Source organism: Dipteris shenzhenensis, chromosome 18 (assembly GCF_047967505.1).
Source record: "Dipteris shenzhenensis isolate YYH24624 ecotype China chromosome 18, Dip_SZ_1.0, whole genome shotgun sequence".
Taxonomy (NCBI): domain Eukaryota; kingdom Viridiplantae; phylum Streptophyta; class Polypodiopsida; order Gleicheniales; family Dipteridaceae; genus Dipteris; species Dipteris shenzhenensis.
In genome coordinates this window covers 19,767,234-19,786,460 of record NC_141613.1, presented here as the reverse complement: position 1 = coordinate 19,786,460, position 19,227 = coordinate 19,767,234, and the positions used below count along the sequence as shown (strand labels likewise).

At 43.2% G+C, this 19,227-nt stretch overlaps 1 protein-coding gene across 4 annotated transcripts in view; it reads left to right on the top strand.

The window, feature by feature from the left end:
• LOC147890921 (uncharacterized) overlaps window positions 1–16,458 on the top strand; it is a 142,412-nt gene extending 125,954 nt beyond the window's left edge. For 3 of the 4 annotated variants that reach the window (XM_087389686.1, XM_087389689.1, XM_087389687.1), the window contains 6 exons: window positions 3,184–3,258; window positions 14,824–15,104; window positions 15,281–15,350; window positions 15,602–15,697; window positions 15,884–15,980; window positions 16,128–16,458. In XM_087389686.1, coding sequence (XP_087245812.1) covers window positions 3,184–3,258; window positions 14,824–15,104; window positions 15,281–15,350; window positions 15,602–15,697; window positions 15,884–15,980; window positions 16,128–16,186 — 678 coding nt within the window. In that variant the 3' untranslated portion in view covers window positions 16,187–16,458. Of the gene's footprint in view, window positions 1–3,183; window positions 3,259–14,823; window positions 15,105–15,280; window positions 15,351–15,489; window positions 15,698–15,883; window positions 15,981–16,127 lie in introns of those variants that run through there. The other variant, XM_087389690.1, reaches the window with a different exon arrangement.
• The last annotated feature ends 2,769 nt before the right edge of the window (window positions 16,459–19,227 follow it).

Here is a 19,227-nt window from a genome sequence, read left to right as displayed (position 1 = left end):
GCAAAGTCCTTGTCTTCTACCACAAAGTTGGATGCTTCATTTGTTGATGGAGTTCTCTTTTCAATCAGATTTGTCATAGTCCTCTTCTTCTCATTGCAAAACTTTTCAGAGTGACTATTCTTACCACAATATGAGCAAGGGTTGATTCTATAACAATCCTTCTCAAGGTGATTGTTTTTCCCACAGTGTTTACAAGCCTTGTACTTGCTCTTTGAAAACTTCAGTGCTGCAAGTGCCTCTGTATGTATTTTGCCCATTCTTAAAGTGTTCTTTCTTTCCTCTTCTTGTAAGGCACTAATGATGCCTTCTAATGAGGGTTGAGGAAGATTCTTCAAAGTAGTAACCACATAGTCAAAATCCTGAGGCATGCTCTTTAAAAGCACTGTCATTGCATCATCCTCAGTGACAAGAGAATTAATTGAAGCTACTTGTGTCATAATACTTCTCATAGTGTTGACATGAGCAGCAACATTATCTCCCTCTATTTTAAGTTCAAAGAACTTAATTTTCAGATTTAATTTTGAAGTATGAGAGCTAGCACTAAATAAAATGTCTAACTTGTGCCATGCTTCAAAAGGGGATTCCAAATCTGAAATGTGGTGTACATAGTCATCACCCAAACCTAATGCAATGATGGCATAGGATTTCTCAATTCTTTTTGCATTTGTAGGTGTAGAAGTAGAGTCAGTGGCCTTTCCTTTACCTTTTGTTGTAGTTAATTCACCTTCCTGAGAGGTTTGAGTTCCTTCCTTGACTAAGTCCCATAGATTTTCCTTCATAAGCATAAACTTTATCTTCATCTGCCAAGTATGGAAGCCTTGGCCATTGAACTTGTCAATTTTATAAGTAGCCATGAGAGGGTCTTACCTTTGTCAGGCAGTGTCTACTCTCTTATAGAATGACTAATCTTGTTCAACAAAGAAATATCCCTTACCATACAAATGTAGATTGCTAGAGATAAATTCAGAGAATCCTAATTGTTTAGCATATTCATACCCAGTTGGCTTTTCCCAAAGTTTCTTGGCTGGGGTCTTCTTCACTTTGAATTTTGTTCTTCTTGTAGTCTTCTTCAAGTGATTAGCATTAGAAGAACCTTCAGAGCTTGGCATTTTGACAAGAGATCAGTCCCAACTGAATTTCAAACTGAAAAAGCATTCTCTGATCTGTACTTTGGCATTACTTCAATCCTCAAGCATTACTCTAGCATTTACTCTAGCATAAAATGTCCAAAACTGTAAAAAATGCATTGCAATAGACTAGCTTAACTTGGAGGGCACAATTCACACAACTGAAGAAGAGCTTGAGAGGGCTTTGACTTGTGCTAGAAGGGCTCAGGCAATGGTTGAGCAGAAGAGCAGAATTGCGCGTTTTTTCGTCTCAGCTTGCTTGAATCAGCGCGGGTAGAATACTCCCTCTCTGAGGAAATGCTCTGGGCCAGAGGAGCGCCCCATAGTGTAGAAAATCCAGCTGGAAGGGCTTGGTAAAAGACACAAGGAATGAGGAGAATAGAGCTAAGCCATTTTTGAGAAGGAAGGAGGAAGAAAGCTCAAAAAGAGGTGTTGGAGAAGATGATGAGGTGGCACTACCAAAATGAGTTCTACAAAGCCTACCTGCTCTGATACCAAATATAGAGGAGTGTGGGGTAGAAGAGATGTATCATGGCACAAAGAGTGAGAGCACAAGTGAGACAAAATCCATGTATTAGAATGAAGGAATGTCCTCCATTATATAGAAAGAGAGGATGGTGTAGGCACCTCTCCTAAATCAGTGGCAATCAGCCCTTGCATCAGTGGGACTGGCCTAAATCAAAGAAACCTCCCATGTGGGGGCCTTTGGCTTACATCATCACTTAGGTCACACACTAGACACATCATAGCACTAGATGTGCCTCTTCAACACACACATACACACACACATGTGACTCCCTAGATGCACACATGCATCATAGAGCAAGCCCTTGATCACACTTATCCCAACATACCAACCATGTTTAGTAGCACATATGTATATGCAAGGAGCCCATTTGCTGTCCAAGAAGGTGATTTGCACATCTACAATAGCAGGCAGTACTCCCATGCGATTGTCAAAAGAATTGCTTTTGGATGGAAAGGATATAAAGGACAATAGCTCCATATGCAAATATGTAATGGGACGACTCTTAGATAAATTCAAGTGTTGAACCTTTCCTCAATATCCCGCCGGATCTTTTAAGGTATTGGGGAGGCATGCATGGCTATGGGATGGAGGCTTGGGCCCTCTGCACCCAGTGCACCATTGATTGACACACGGTCTTGTCTGGTCGCTAACAAAGGGTATACTTGAGAATAGTCTCTATAGGTTACCGGCTTTGATAGTTCACGCCAACATCGACTCAAGCATGGACAGTATTCATTTGAGATCTGATTGTCTCTTAAAAATGTTAGAGAATCTTGATGAATTTGGCTAGTACTGCTTGGGTGGTAAGTGGAGACTATTAAGCCTACCTTTGAGAGGTTGAGAAATTGGAGTCCAATAGAAGAGCTTTGAATTTGTAAAACATGAGTCCTTGAAAGAGGCAAATCTTTCAAAGATGCAAGCCAAATCATGTCATTCTTGTGGGTAAAAAGGGTCAGGGATGTCTAGCAGCAGTCGATCAGAGCTCATAATTTTGTGACAGTAATAATTAAAGGTCCATTAGGGTTCTTGTTGAGTGCATGGAGAAGGTGAAGCTAGAACCTGGATACTCTACCCAAGTGGATGGGGCTTGGCTCCCACCTTCTTTGTGAAAGCCTTTGAGGGTTGAGTTGGAGCCTCTTATTGGGCTCTAGTATGAAAACATAGAATTTCTGCTATGGTGGGAGGTTATGAAGCTCTTTGATCAGTGGCAAGGGTAGAGAATTAGGGAGTGTAGCTTGGTCAAGTGTGATATGTGAACCCTCCTTATATGGTAGTGCTAGCTATAATTGTGATTGTACTTCATATTAATTTTATAATTTAAATTAATACGTTCTCTTTATTTGTTGGGGATGAGTCTTCTCAATGAGGATATCTCACTAGATCAGAAAATTATACCAAGGATTGTTCAAAACATTTCTTGTTAACTTTGTTGCTTACAAGATGACCTAAAAGGCAGCACACTAGGATAAGTTGCCATGTTTTCCATGGTGTTTGCTGTTGATATAGTTTTTTTATCCGCTAATGCAGACGTACAAAGACAAGACTATGACAAGGGTGCATTTAAAACTTCCAGGTGTTTATAATGTGCTCAACTCTCTTGCGGTGTGTGATTCTTTCCATTTTTGTTTTTCATTCTACATAGAATAAGTATAATTTTGGCTTGAAGAAAGATTAAAGCATGGCCTTTCAAATTCTTCTTCAATTTTAATTTGTGCTTATGTAAATTTGGAATTTTCTTTTCTACTGCTTCTTGTCTTCTTTCTCTTCAATATAAGGCACCTTACAAAATTTGGCAATCAATCTTCCGAATGTTGGGGCTCAAATATGATGCATTCATAGCCATAGATAGCAATAGATCTAAATATAGGCACTCTCTAAATTCCTTGGACCAGTTCATGACTCTATTTTTTCCTGCATTGTGATGAAATCCCTCGCTACTAAAATCTCGAGGCTAAGCCTAGATATACTAGAGACGATATGTACCTTGATCAAGCTCATGCCATAGCTTCTGCTTTGCATAGATACTTCAAAAGTTTCTTCAAGCTGAATAATGTGTGACGCTTGATGAAGAAATTGTACCAATGAATTTGTAAACTACTCGGTGCTTTCTAACAATTCAGACAACGGATTTTGCAGAGGCGTTTGAATGAGATGATTGCGAGTTGCCAAACACATATACTTGAACTTAAGAGTTTGCAATTAAGCTGGAATTAAGACTTATACAGCTTAAACACAAAGTGACATCATTGGAAAATGCAATATGATTGAGGGGCCAAGACGCCCCCCCCCCTTATCCAGGCTCACTTTATTCTTGAAAATGGAGATACAAGACTAAGGTGCAATGCACCTTCCAAACTGATGAACTCAGTGAAAACCTAGGACCTAGATACAAGACTCAAGAGCATATGTGCAAGGTAGACAACAAAAAGGAGGACTTCAAGCTCAGGTTTCAACTCTTGGCTTGCCCAATCCACAAGGAAGAAGCCTGCAACAATCACCACTTACATCCAACATTAGAGGCAAGCACTAGTTTCTAGAAAGATAGTAGAAACAACATGAAATAGTACTGCAAATGAGATAAACTTGACAATACAGGCTCCCTTCGTGACTTGACCCTTTTGTAGATGAAGTCCTTGATGCCTCTGAAGCTACCTTGGGTGAGGAGAGTGTGGAAATGGGGCTGGAATGAGAACAGCTTAGAAAAACAGCCTGTAGGCTAGAGAGAGAAAGCTTTTACGGAGTGATAGCTGTAGAGAGAGAGTGCCAATGCTGATCCCAAGGGAGGGGATGTAAGAGAGGAACTGCTGCTGTTCCAGAGGTGCACAGAAAGGCAGATTCCTGCAAGGGAAATGGGCTGGAACAGTAGAGAGAGAAATTCTGCAGTAGAGAGAGAAAGACTGCAGTAGGAGAGAGAAAGGGGCTGTGGCTGCTCCAGGCTAGGAGAAGGAGAGAGGATGCTGCTGCTGTTCCAAAAGAGCTGAGAGGGGGCAGATTTCTGGAGAGGAGGGGCTGGAACTGTAGAGAGAGAATGTGTTGTTGTAGAGAGAGAAAGTGCTGCTGAGGTGAGAAAGAAAGAAAGAAAGAAACTATTATTATCGTCCTCTAGGGGTCTGAAATCGACCCATGGGACCCAATGCAATGTTACAAAAAGTCTCCTTCTTTGAAGAAGGGTGAGAGAATGGCCTAGGGAGAAGCTGGCTGCACCCAAGGAGCTGGAGAGGTTCTGCTGCATCAACCAAAAGGAGAGAGAATAAAAGTGACGAATTTTTCATGTAGAGAAATGAAGGGGAGAGGCCTTCTTTTATAGGCTCAGCCCCCCCCACCCCCCCCGGCCTAGAGTGGAAGGTGGACACTTGTCCCAGATTTTTGGTGGGCTGCAGTCCCAAAGAGGACAGCCCACAACCTGCCCCAAATCTACCAGATTTGGGACCACACACTTGGCTTGCATACCTTGCCACTTGCCATACATGCTGCCACATGTGTGGGACAGGTGGACTGACCTGCCAGCTCAGATTCCATGTGGCAGTCTGCCACGTGTCAGCTGCCATGTGTCACTCCCAAAAACCCTAAAATTTCAAAGTTGTCAGAATTCAATTCTGATCGCACCCACGGGTTCCTAACAGCTTAGACTATCTATTGACATACTCTAAGGTCATAATTGAGCCATACTGAGCTCATTTGTTTGTCGTCTTATCTTGTATCTCCATTACTCTTGGCATGCTACCAGGCCCACGCCCAAAGCTCAAGGAACATTCTCTTGAATGGTTCCTAGGTTGGTATGCAATCTGTGCATTTGATTGGTCCCATGTTTGTGTACTCAGGTGGGGTGTGGTTTCCAGATGTCCCTCTCAAAGAGAGGCCATCACTCTTGTGGGTGACTATTGCCCATAACCCCAAGCAAGGGGGTCCACCCTCAAATACTAGACCTAGTCCCCATTGTCCGTAACTGAACAGTAGGAAAACATTTCATTTCTTAATAAGCATACTATTGAAAAACAAAAAGAAATAGTACCAAGCTAGTGGATATATGTTGAAGCAGGATGACATTCCCTCCGTCTTTCATTCGGTTGTCCGCAACTGAAATGCTTCCTCATAAGCATCCAGGATTTCAGGACACTCCTAAAATGTAGCTCTGTCCACCCATTGGGCATCGGTGGATGGGAGCCCTCTAAACTTCAAAAGGTACATTTTGTGAGTCGTGCCTCGACGTCCCGTAGTGAAGTTATGCAAAATAATTTGCTTTGGGATCAACAAGATCTCAGTGTCCTCTACTTCAGGTGCATCGTCCAGTGTGGGCTCTTGAGGTGGTTCCCCAATGAAGGGTTTCACCAAGCTTACGTGGAAGACATTGTGGACCTTCCAATGCTCTAGAAGTCTCAATCGGACTGAGACATCATTTATTACCTGCAACACCTGAAAAGGACCATAAAGGACCATAATATCGAAAGGATAGCTTGAAGTAGATGCGCTTTTTGCCCACTTTGGTTTTTAACCGGGCTTTCTCAAATTTCAATAAGACCCATTGGCCTTCTTTCACTGCAAACGCCCTCCATCTTTTATTTGCAGCTGCTCTTTGTTTCTCCTGTGCCTTTTGAATGGCTGCTCGAACCGTGGCATAAGCAGAGTCATAATCCTCCACGAATTGATCAGCGGCAAAGATTTTCTCTTTTGTTCCTTGGAAGAGGTTCCCTGGGACTTCCGCTTGTTGTGGCTGCCATTCCACTTGTTGGAGAAAGATTGTTTCTTCTCCACCTTCAAGGCGATGTTGATGGTGTCTTCGAGAGAAGTAGGAGTGGCAATGTCCACCTCATGCTGAATGATATACCGTAGGCCAGCAAAGAACTTCCTTTGCTACTCTTTTTTATCCTTCCTACTGAATGCTTGAACTTTTAACAAAGTATCCCAAAAACGATCAACATACTCACTGACTTTCTCTTCTTGGCATTGGCGGAGGATGTCCCACTGCACCATTGTATCTCCCTTAAAATCCTTAGGTAGGAAGTGCCTCATCAAGTTCTTCTTGAAGCGCTTCCAGGTGTGGGCTTGCTGTCCAGTGTTGACCATAGCTGCCCACCAGAGTGAAGCACGGTCTTGCATGTGCAGGACAGCAAACCGGATCTTCGCCTTGTCTTCGTACTCGTCCCCCTCAAAGAAATACTCGAGGTCTCGGATCCAGGCCAGCAAGACCTCGGGCTTGTCCTCTCCCTTGTACTTGGTAAACTTGAAGAGCTTATCTCCAAGAGGTACCTTATGCTTTGCATACCTTCGTCTTTGTGGATGTCTCGAAGGAGATGGACTCCGATGACGCCGTCTACCTCGAGGAGGGGAAGAAGAGGATGATCTTCCCTCCTTGTTGGAGTTGGTGTTGTCTGCACGGCCTCTTCCTTGGGATTGGGGCCCTATGTCATGAGTTTCTGCTTGGCTGCTTTCCAGCACTTGAACCTGTTGAGCAATGTTTGCCAAGAGAGCACTCAACTCATGTAGGTTAGGAGGAGGGTCAGGTCCATTGGCTGCCATGATGACAAGATGACTCAATGAAGGAGAGACTCAACAAGAGAAAGCACAGAGTACAGGATCACTGCCTAAGCTCTGATACCAATGTAAACTACTCGGTGCTTTCTAACAATTCAGACAATGGATTTTGCAGAAGCGTTTGAATGAGATGATTGCGAGTTGCCAAACACATATACTTGAACTTAAGAGTTTGCAAGTAAGCTGGAATTAAGACTTATTCAGCTTAAACACAAAGTGACATCATTGGAAAATGCAATATGATTGAGGGGCCAAGACGGACCCCCCACCCTTATCCAGGCTCACTTTATTCTTGAAAATGGAGATACAAGACCAAGGTGCAATGCACCTTCCAAACCGATGAACTCAGTGAAAACCTAGGACCTAGATACAAGACTCAAGAGCATATGTGCAAGGTAGACAACAAAAAGGAGGACTTCAAGCTCAGGTTTCAACTCTTGGCTTGCCCAATCCACAAGGAAGAAGCCTACAACAATCACCACTTACATCCAACATTAGAGGCAAGCACTAGTTTCTAGAAAGATAGTAGAAACAACATGAAATAGTGCTGCAAATGAGATAAACTTGACAATACAGGCTCCCTTCGTGACTTGACCCTTTTGTAGATGAAGTCCTTGATGCCTCTGAAGCTACCTTGGGTGAGGAGAGTGTGGAAATGGGGCTGGAATGAGAACAGCTTAGAAAAACAGCCTGTAGGCTAGAGAGAGAAAGCTTTTACGGAGTGATAGCTGTAGAGAGAGAGTGCCAATGCTGATCCCAAGGGAGGGGATGTAAGAGAGGAGCTGCTGCTGTTCCAGAGGTGCACAAAAAGGCAGATTCTTGCAAGGGAAATGGGCTAGAACAGTAGAGAGAGAAGTTCTGTAGTAGAGAGAGAAAGACTGCAGTAGGAGAGAGAAAGGGGCTGTGGCTGCTCCAGGCTAGGAGAAGCAGAGAGGATGCTGCTGCTGTTCCAGAAGAGCTGAGAGGGGGCAGTTTTCTGGAGAGGAGGGGCTGGAACTGTAGAGAGAGAATGTGCTGTTGTAGAGGGAGAAAGTGCTGCTGAGGTGAGAGAATGGCCTAGGGAGAAGCTGGCTGCACCCAAGGAGCTGGAGAGGTTCTGCTGCATCAACCAAAAGGAGAGAGAAGAAAAGTGACGAATTTTTCATGTAGAGAAATAAAGGGGAGAGGCCTTCTTTTATAGGCTCAGCCCCCCCCCCCAGGCCTAGAGTGGAAGGTGGACACTTGTCCCAGATCTTTGGTGGGCTACAGTCCCAAAGAGGACAGCCCATAACCTACCCCAAACCTACTAGATTTGGGGCCAGACACTTGGCTTGTATACCTTGCCACTTGCCATACATGCTGCCACATGTGTGGGACAAGTGGACTGACCTGCCAGCTCAGATTCCACGTGTCAGCTGCCACGTGTCACTCCCAAAAACCCTAAAATTTCAAAGTTGTCAGAATTCAATTCTGATCGCACCCACGGGTTCCTAACAGCTTAGACTATCTATTGACATACTCTAAGGTCATAATTGAGCCATACTGAGCTCATTTGTTTGTCGTCTTATCTTGTATCTCCGTTACTCTTGGCATGCTGCCAGGCCCACACCCAAAGCTCAAGGAACATTCTCTTGAATGGTTCCTAGGTCGGTATGCAATCTGTGCATTTGATTGGTCCCATGTTTGGGTACTCAGGTGGGGTGTGGTTTCCAGATGTCCCTCTCAAAGAGAGGCCATCACTCTTGTGGGTCACTAATCCCCATAACCCCAAGCAAGGGGGTCCACCCTCAAATGCTAGACCTAGTCCCCATTGTCCGTAACTGAACAGTAGGAAAACATTTCATTTCTTAATAAGCGTACTTGAAAAACAAAAAGAAATAGTACCAAGCAAGTGGATACATGTTGAAGCAGGATGACAGAATTCAAAGCTCCACTAGTGGTGTCTGGCATATCGTAAATCTTTAGGAATGCTGTGTGGAAGGCCATACTGATGACACTTTGTCTCTACAAATGGGGGGACTTCTAGATGGATGGTATAAAGTAGAGGTATACACAGAAGATAAGTTCGATCGTCTCATGGAAAAGATACCAATGTTGAGTGGCATTATGCAGAGAGGGTTCTTCAAAAAGGGACCACATGCTCTAGTTTTCTGCAAAGACAGGGCAGCAAAGATAAAGATTATTAGAACTCATAAATTGAAAGGCAATAATATTTAGATATCAGAGGAGCTCACTCCACATAGCCTAGACAAATAGCCATGAAACTCATCAAAGTGAAGGAGGAAAGGAAGAAGGGGTGGTTATAGAGAAGTAAAAGCACTTATTAGGGAATTCAAATCTAATCCTAAAGACTCTTAGTCTAAGAAGGGGTGGTTATAGAGAAGTAAAAGCACTTATTAGGGAATTCAAATCTAATCCTAAAGACTCTTAGTCTTAAATCGATGTTATGTGGTGAATTATGTTAGCATTACAAATAGTTATGTTTTTTTAATAAGTTTATCATGCATCTACATTTTGGGGATTTGATATAATAAGCTACTTAAGATCTTTCTGGTCTTCCGCAGACATTAATAGAGCTCTTTCTTTCTTTCTTTTTTCTCTTTTCTGGAATGAAGCTCTTGGTTGTTTTGGGTTGTTGGGCCCTTGGTAATGGTTGGCTTTGGTTTGCTCCATCTTGATTGACTTTGACAGCTCTCATCCATGGTGATAGAAAAGGTCCTTGTGCAAAATGTGGTTTTTTCTACTCCAAGATTTGACTCCTAATTTTTGCTTCCCAATGGCTCCTTGATCTTCTCTTTTTGGATTCCAATGACTTTTGTGGTCTCCTCTTCTCAACATGGCCTTAAGTCCACCCTGCAATGCACCATGATCTCTATGATAGCTTGTGTCTTTTGCTTAATCAATCTATCTTAGATATGTGGGGAGTCCACCCTGCAGATGGCCAAATGACACCATAAATTGGCCTGCTTACCAAGAAGGGGAGTCTCCAATGAAAGGCTGGTCTAATCTTTGCCAAATGTCGAACATGAAATCCAAGCAATTTCATCTAGACTTACTATACAGTTTTGTACAAATGTCTATTGGAGATCGATGCTCCATCCTTTGTCATCCTTATGCACTTCACTTGAGGATGTGGCACACGCGCCACACCACATCCAATGTGACCTATTTGTGTGACAAAACAATCACGTATGAAGGTGGGAGATGACATGGTAGCAGCCAGGTGTAAAAGTACATCCACATGGCACCGTCGACGTATAATGTGACATCATCCACATGGCAGCTGTCTAATTTTTTGTCTGTTTGGTCGGCTCTAGGTGAGGCTTGCCTCCAGGTCACTTAGATCAGCCACTTGATCGGCCTAGGTTTAGGGCTAGTTGGCCTAGCCTAGCCTTAGCATGGGCTATATAAGTGGGGTTTGCACCTCCTCTCTTCATCATATTACAATTTATTCTTCACCTTTGCATCACTTGAAGAGTGCAAAAGTGATAAGGCAGTGTGCTCTGTGGCACTTTGTCACAGCCCATCTCAAGAGCTGTGGAAGGAATGCTAGTAGAGGAGAGTGTGCCTTCTTGATATTATGCAGTGGCGGAGCTTGAATCTTCATCCTGTTTGGGCTTTGTATATTCAGATCTACATTGTCTATTCTATCTCTTTCTCTCTGGTGTGAACTATTCTTGGTTAAAGATTTGCTTCTGCTGATGTCATGCATAGTGAATCTCTTGCAGTGTCCCTTAGCAAACATAGTCCTTGGAAGGATCCTTAATTTGACACTTACCATTCTGAAACTGAATGGCCATATTCTACTTTTTACTTGTATTAGTGGAGACTAAAGTTTCTTAAGCTCTAGTACATATCAGATGACAAACGTATCTCACTCTGGAATTTGATGGGAATAGTACCCACAACAACAGTACTAAGAGCGGCGGCGGTGGCAAAAGAATCCTCGCTCACATGAATTAGTTGCATACTTGCACACTGTTCTTTTTGGGAGTGTTGTGCTTTGAAGCACCACGGCCCATTAGTAGACATCGTTAGACAACCCTAAGGAATCAGTGTATATAATGCACTCAATGTACCATCTGCAACTTCGGTATCCACGGAGCATCAAGAGCATGTGTGTTTGTTTCCCTAAGCTGTCATAAGCATCTTAAGGAGACTAAACATTTTCTATAATAGCAAATATAGTTTTCTGTCATGTCATCAACTTTGCATGTCTCTCCATTTTGGTCCAATTTTTCTTTTTTTTCCATGCTGCACTTCTGTTTTGGCTCTCTACAATGAATTATCCATATTTGTGGCAATAGCTGCACTTGCCCTCTTTACCACCAGATTGGGCATCCCCATCCTTTTATTGTGACTTGTGTGATGCATTACCACCTGTCTTTGATCTTTGAAAATTTCCTTGCCCTCATGACAAATGCTTCTTCATACAGAGACACGGCATTTAGAAAACGATTTGCTCTTTGCCTCTCTTGTAGCAAGGGTATGACTAACCCATTATGTGAGATTGGAGCACCTCTAAGTGATATTAAAAGGGCTGTAGCAAAACTCCCTCAAAGGAGGCAATAATTTTCAAGGTAATGGAGAGCATTTGGTTGTCCTCAATGGACTCGTCAATTTAGAGTATTAATCCCTCTAATCTGTAATTTCATGGAGCGCTTGGTTAAAGAGTCACCTTTGCGTCATTCTTACCTGCATATACGTGGGACAAGTTGTCTTAAACCTCTTTTGATGTTTTGGAATAGTTGATATTTCTCATGATGCGCCTTTTCACTTAATGCAATTCTGCAAAGCTGTGCATCCTTTTTGTCAAGCTCCTTGTGCTATTGTAATGGCTTGTTTAATGGATCAGAAGCAGTCAAGATGTAGTGCTTGAAGCTGTGGTTGGTTTTGTCATGGTGGTCTTTCCCATTGGCAGAGATAATAGCACATAAGTCGTTACCGACCATAATTTTTATGACCATTAGACTAGAAGTACCAGTTGGTGCATGCAACCCGCTTTCTTTTTTTTCATGAAAAAGACTTCTATTAAGTATGAGCAAAGCCCGGGAGAGCAAGCTCAAAGCGGAAATACAACATGGAGTGCATGAAATAAGGCCTCGAGACAGCCAAAAAAACTCCTCAAAAGCAAGTAGAAAAAAATATGAGGTTGAGGCTGAAAATGTCACCGCAATCCTGTAGAGGATTTTGAGAAGAAAGGGGAGCCTCTTCTTTCCCTAAGGAAAGTAGCCCTCCTAGCAAATGCTGCTCGAGAAGAGCCCTACATGCTCATCCAAGTGGCCATCAAAATGTATATTATTTGCCCAAATATTGGCCAAAGTATGAGAGGGGTGGACCTGGGAATGGTTTAAGGCCTCTGTGCATTTGGCTCTCCAGATATGCCACGCTAAAATGCTAGCTAGAATCTCCGAAGAGGAATCCAGTAAAGCATGTACCGCTCTGAAAGGTAAGGAGGGCACATCATCCATAGGGCAGAATTCAACTAACTGTCGCCGAATCGAGAAAGCAAAAGAAGAGTCATGTCTCTTGTAAAATACCTGAGGGCCTAAAAGGGAAAGCCAAGCAATTGAACCCCAAGTCATGAAGAATGGGTGGTGGGCAAAGGTGCTGAAAATCGTAGCAATCCCTTTCCAGATAATCCTCGCGTGTTTGCAATCCCATCAGCAATGCTGACCTGATTCAACTGTAGAGATGGCAACGAGGACACGTCGAGTCCGCCCCAAACCTGGACCTCCACAAATTAATTGCAATCCCACCATGAATAGAAAGCCAAAAGAATAGAGTGATTTTTCTATTCCTGTGGGATTTTTTGAGTCTCCTCCAAAATTTTTTTTGCAAATCAGCAGACATATGAAAATTCTCCCAATGAGGATCTATGGAAGGTCTCCAGCCTCTGCAACAAATTTGAAACGTCTTGGCATTACTGACAGTGTAACGAAAGAATGGGAGGGCCTTCTCTCGTGCCCTTCATCAATCCATTTCCACTCTCCTAGGTCCCACTACAAATACTTTATTGGGGCCCCACCATAGAGCCGCAATCTCCATGAACCCAAGGCCAAGAGAAGTGGCTCATGGTCTAGGTACCACTGATAATCCGAGCCATACTCCACAAAACCAATGACCTTGATAGGCTAGAAAGCAATCTCCAAAAGAAAATCATCTAAAGATCTAGACAGCCTCATCGAAAACCAAGGCATCCTCGTGTGATCGTGGCAAAGCAATAACCTGAAGTGGAATACCCAAACTCAAAGGCTCCCATCCAAGTGGGACAAGAAATAGGCATGTCATCCATCTCAATCCAATCCATTGGAATTGCTACATCCGTCTCAATCCAATCCACTAGAATTGCTGCATCAACCTACCTGGATCCTCCCTGCACTTCCTTTGAGATGACTTTCTACTTGCATTCTAAGGTCCTCCGGAAGCTTTTTGAAAGCTTTCCAAGATCCTATAGAGGAGGCAGGGCCACTCTTCCATCTCGACCATTGCACATAATGTGAATGGTCTAGCGGTCTGCCATGCTCATCGAGTATGCTATCATTTCACATGACCTTCTGCCTATCAGTCTCTTGTAGAGAAATTGGGCGGATTAAGAGTATTTCTAAAGCTACTCCAAGCTTTCAGAATGGCTGATATAAGAGGAGAGGAGCTGAGGGGGGTTGAAGTAAAAGTCCACTTGGTGCTACCCATCCAGTCTCTGCTTGAAGAAGGGGTACATGCCTGTATGCTTCAAATAAAAAAATCCTTCCCAAGCTATTGCCCAGGCAAAAGTCCCCTTACCACAAACTCGCGAAGTAAAGCCATGCACGGCAAGTTTGGGTCTATGATATTGAGACCTTCTTTCATGGGAAGGAGGACCGTCTCCCAAGCCACCCTGGCCACAATATTTGTGGTGTCATCTAGCCCATTCCAGGAAGAATTCCTTATAGGTCTCTTGAGATGAGTAATGCAATCCTTAGAGATGCACCAACAAGAGCAAACATACCATACTGTGGCTAGCACAACCTGGTTAACAACCACCACCCTAGAAGCCAGGTCCAAATTGGCTGAACTACAAAAGAGGAGTTTCCTCTGGCTGAACTACAAAAGAGGAGTTTCCTCTTGATGCTCTTTAACATGTTCTGAGAGCAATCATAAGAGTCTGCTCTATAACAAACACAGCTCATCTTTCTGTTACAAGGAGCACTTTGATGGTGAACTAATCCTCCTTGGCGGTGAATTGAGTTTTGCTTGTTAGCATTTAGCATATGGATGCTTGTTGGTACATACCCAAGTCACACAAAGGCTAATTGAAAGTTTGCTTTAGCAAGGCCTCCAAAATCCTTACTAATGAACCACAGTCAAAGATCAGAGTGAAATTGGTCCTCCATTTATCACTTGCTAGTTTGTTAGGAACATGATAAGAAGATAATTTTTCTGAGAGGCAGACACTATCTCACATGTTGGATGGACATTATCTATTACCAGCATTTGGGGCTGACAATTGGGTCATCCCAAGCTGCACAGGAACTCATCAAGGTAACTTGGGTGCCCATGCTCGAGAAATATGTTCAGAGGGACTGGACCTATGCTTTATCTTCTGATCGCTTCATAGAGGGATATTTGTTCTGTGGGGGGGTAGAAAGCATCATTACTTACAAGTGGATTTGGCAGGTTATCACCACAGTTGCAGTACTTGCATTAGAAGGGAGGACTTCAGGTGATCCTGAGATGCAGTTCAACCTGCAGAAGGAATCAGCAAAAGCTGCGAGCAGATCTTTGAACAATTTCATTGGTGTGCGACGACGCTTCGAGTTCGTAGGTGTGGTAAGGGGTTGTCACATTTATGATGATTATGCACATCACCCTACAGAAGTACGTGCAGTTTTGGAAGCAGCAAGGCAAAGATTTGATAAGCAACCTGTTTGGGTTGTATTCCAACCTCATACATACAGGTCAGTGAAATGTTTTACTTATTCTGCCAGCATTTTAATGCAGCTTAATATATGGGCTTTTTTCCCCTGTGCGGCGCAAAAAGGGAAAAGAGGGAAGGGGGGGGGGGGGGGCGCAAGATGTTGCTTGTTCATGAAGATTTGTCTTATAAACTGAAAGAAATGCCGTGTTAATGCAGCCGCCTTGCCAGACTTTTAGAGGACTTTGCTGTGGCATTCAGTGCAGCTGACCGTGTCATTGTTACAGAGGTTAAATTCTAGCTAGTTTGACATTTAAGCACACATTTTCCTTTTTTATGTTTTTGAAAGACCTCAAGATGGTTACTTCACTGTGTGTGTGATTCTAACAATTGTCTTTTTGCTCTTGGATAAAACCTTAACGGTGCAGGGACACAAGCCAATAGTTGGAATGGGTTCAATTCTATTTGCATGCACACATTCAAATTTCATCTTGTGGCTGTGAAGCTTCTAAACAACAGCATTTATGTTACTATTACTAGGTGTATGCTGCTCGAGAGGAAAATTTTTTGAGGATCCGTGCAGAGGACCTGGTAAACAGCCTTATTGGTCCCCCTGCGCTATATATTCCAAAACTGGTAAATCCTTTGTTATCATTATATTGATCGAAAATTCATTCGCATATTCTTGGTGTTATTTAATCTCCATGAATAGGAAAGCACCTCTCTACTTTATTTTTCCATTGTAGCCCCTCGCAACACTTTGTATTGAAAATTTTGACCTGGAATATCGAGTCTGAAGTGGCCTTACAATTTTGAATTCAGGATGATGTGTTTGTGTATCTTTTGTCGGAACTTGCTGCCTTTCATAAGCAAGATCTTAATGGAGCAGGCGATATTGTACTTCTTACTATGGGTGCAGGTGAGTTTTTTCCCATCTGTCTTATGCTTCATTTGAGCTAGGCATTACTTTCATTTGAACCACCAAGACATGCAAAAAGAGATTGCTTTATGGAAAAGTAGTTTCAGGTCCATAGCAATTAATGCTGGTCTCTTGCAAATTTTCCAGGGGATGTTACAAGTTTAGGATCAAGGCTTCTAGAAGCTCTGTCCAAGGAAGCAGACTGAAAATGCTTGTAAATTGTGAAGGAAAGAAAACCGCTCTTGGCTTTTGAATTCCTTGATCTTTCTAGGACAGAATCTAGACCTGAGACTTCCTCATGGAGGTCCCAAGGGGATCCATGAATTGGCTGTTTATGTGAAATTATGCCTTCAAGGCATTGAGACATTTGTCTTGCACTGAATATGGAGAAGTATTGTCCCCCAAAAGTGTTTGAAAGCATGATCTTGAAGGAGATCTAATGTGTCACTATCATTTACGTTCAATCGAAAGGTAAAACTATTCCTCCTCCCATGGCACACTCAACCTGTGTCAATGTGAGCAGCTATAGCCTGAAATGTAGTTCATACTTTACTCAAATTAAAAGTTGACAAACAAAGGTGGCAAGGCCCATAGTTAAATCTTTGTGCTCTCTAGGTTTTAGTGGGTTCCAAGTGTCTAAGAGGCTTTGATGTGTGTGCATGAGTGTGTGTGTGTGTGTGTGTGTGTGTGTGTGTGTGTGTGTCTTTGGTTGCTCCTCTTCGAAAGTTCTCTCAGCAAGCAGTTATCATTTTTTTCCCAGATATTGGAGATGTCGCCTTTATTCTATGGCAGACAAATGGTGCATGTCATGCCATGGTCGCCAAATAAGGATTACCACAGCCTCATTCGACATCACTGCCCCGTATGGGTTGAGGTAGTGGATTTTCCAGACTATATGAGGGCTGAGTTACCAAGTTTGGCAGCCACTTTGGGGCAAGTTGTATGCCCTCCCCGTCCTTCGGGTAATCGCAATCGCTTTTGTATTCTTTGGGATACAGATCACCCAACCCCTTCTTCCATTGCGGTAGAAGTGGAGGATGTTCCCCTTGGTGAAGAATATTTTGATCTGAAATGGGGAGTTTTTGCAGGTGCTTGCTTCACATGCCATAAGTTTGGCCACTTAGCCTCACAGTGTTGTGCAGTACTGCATCAGCTCCCACCCACAGCTATTGCTCCAGAAAATACTCCCCCCCCAACTTATGCCCCGGGGTCCAAGGCAATGCCTTCCAAACTGGGTGATGTGGCTCCCAAATCTGTCCCTTCCAAAGAAAATATGGTTCAGGTTCCAGCTAAGCAAAAGGATAAGGGGAAGGGCAAAATTTCAGAATCTCATGCCTCTCCCCAGGCTGTCTGGCAGCAACCCAAAAAGGTATTCGCTCTTAAACCACGTCCATTACAGTCTCGCCATTGGGATGCTTCAACTTCTACCCCTGGTCAGCTACCCCTGGTCAGACCTCTACCCCCGCTGACAGCCTCGCTTCTCAACTGTGGGTTGATGTGTTTAAAAGAGGCATTCCTGTATGTGACAATGATGAGGATCATAGAGCTAATGATCCAGGAGCACAGGTGGATGTTGATGTCATGGCTGAGGCCTGACAGCTTATACTTTACTTTGCCTTTTGGTTTGACTGTACATATCTTCTATGTCTACTTCAATTACTTGCATCACATACAATGTTCAGGGTCTTTGCAATGTCAATAAGTGGAGACTTTTTTGGCATTATGTACATAGAATGCATCCCGATGTGATCTCTTTACAGGAACACAACCAACACTTCTTGGCTGGCCAGCAAGGCCACTATGCTGGCTATGATATTTTTTATGCTGGCACAATGCACTTTTCGGGGGTTTGCATGCTGGTAAAACATGATATACAGCCCACGGTTGCTTACAATGACCCTCAGGGTCGATGGATGGTGATCAGGTGCACCTGGCAGGCTGATCTCTATGAAATTGCATCTGTTTATGCCTCACAAACTTCTGCGACTAGAGCTCAAATGTGGGCCTCTCTCCAACAATATCCATGGCTGTCCAATGCTTTCTTGTGTGGAGACTTTAACAACTCGCCTGCCACTCAAGACAATACTACTCATCGCTCTCACATGATCCCCACTGAGCTTCGACATTAGGAAGATATGCTCTCATCTCTGCATGCAGAAGATCTATGGCTCTCAACAAGAGACACAGATATGGGTTATACATATCATCACAATGCCTTTACTCATTATTGGGCTCGACTTGAGAGATGGTACTTGCTCCATGCTCAGCAATATGCTGATTTTACATGTACATTACGGGTTGATCACTCACTCTTGCTATCTGATCATTTTTCAGTATGCTTGACATTATCAATAGCACGTTTGACAGATGATATGCCTTTTTTTGGTCGTCGCCTGCTCCATGTTAATAGTGCTTATTTGCTTCATCAACAATTTCAGAACATGGTGAGAGTGGCTGTCCGTCCCCTCCTTTTACATGCTTAGGAAGATATGGATTTTGCATGGATCAATTTTGCTCTCTGCTTACAGTCTCTGCTTACAGACTGTTATTCAAGACTATGGACAGAGTTACATGGGAAACCTCAGGCTTAAGTTGAAATGGGCTCAATCTCACAAGCAGCAAATGGATGCAATCAGTTCTCATAGGCAGCTTACCCCTTCTGAATAGGATTCTTGCGCCTATGCGGTTCATATCATCCACCAAAATGATCTTCGCAAATTAAAGAAGTGGCAAATCCGAGCTCGCATGAAACCCCTTTTAGATAAGGGCTGCTCCTCCAAAGCTTTTTTCAAAAGTCTCCATGCTGATAGGAGAGAGGAGGATATTTGCAGGATCAAGAAAGATGATGGTACCTGGACCACTTCCAAATCAGAATTGGAATTGCAATGTTCTAGTCATTTTCAGCATCTCCTCTCTCTTCAGCCTGATCATTTGATGCAAGTGAATGCAGCTAGGTCTCAATTTCTCATGCATGTCCAGCCCATATTGTCTCGGGAACAGGCCTATGCATTGGAGCAGCCTTTTATGCTTAGTGAACTGGATGATGCCTTGAGTCATCTACGCAAAAACAGCTCTCCTGGTTGGGATGGATTGACTGTTGAATTTTTCCGTGCATTTTGGGGTGATCTCAAGAACCCTCTTCTTCTTATGATCAATCATGCTTGGGCAGAACAATCTCTTCCTCCATCCTGGAAACATGGCCTAGTAAAATTGATTCCCAAAAAAAGGTTATGTGAGACGATGGCTG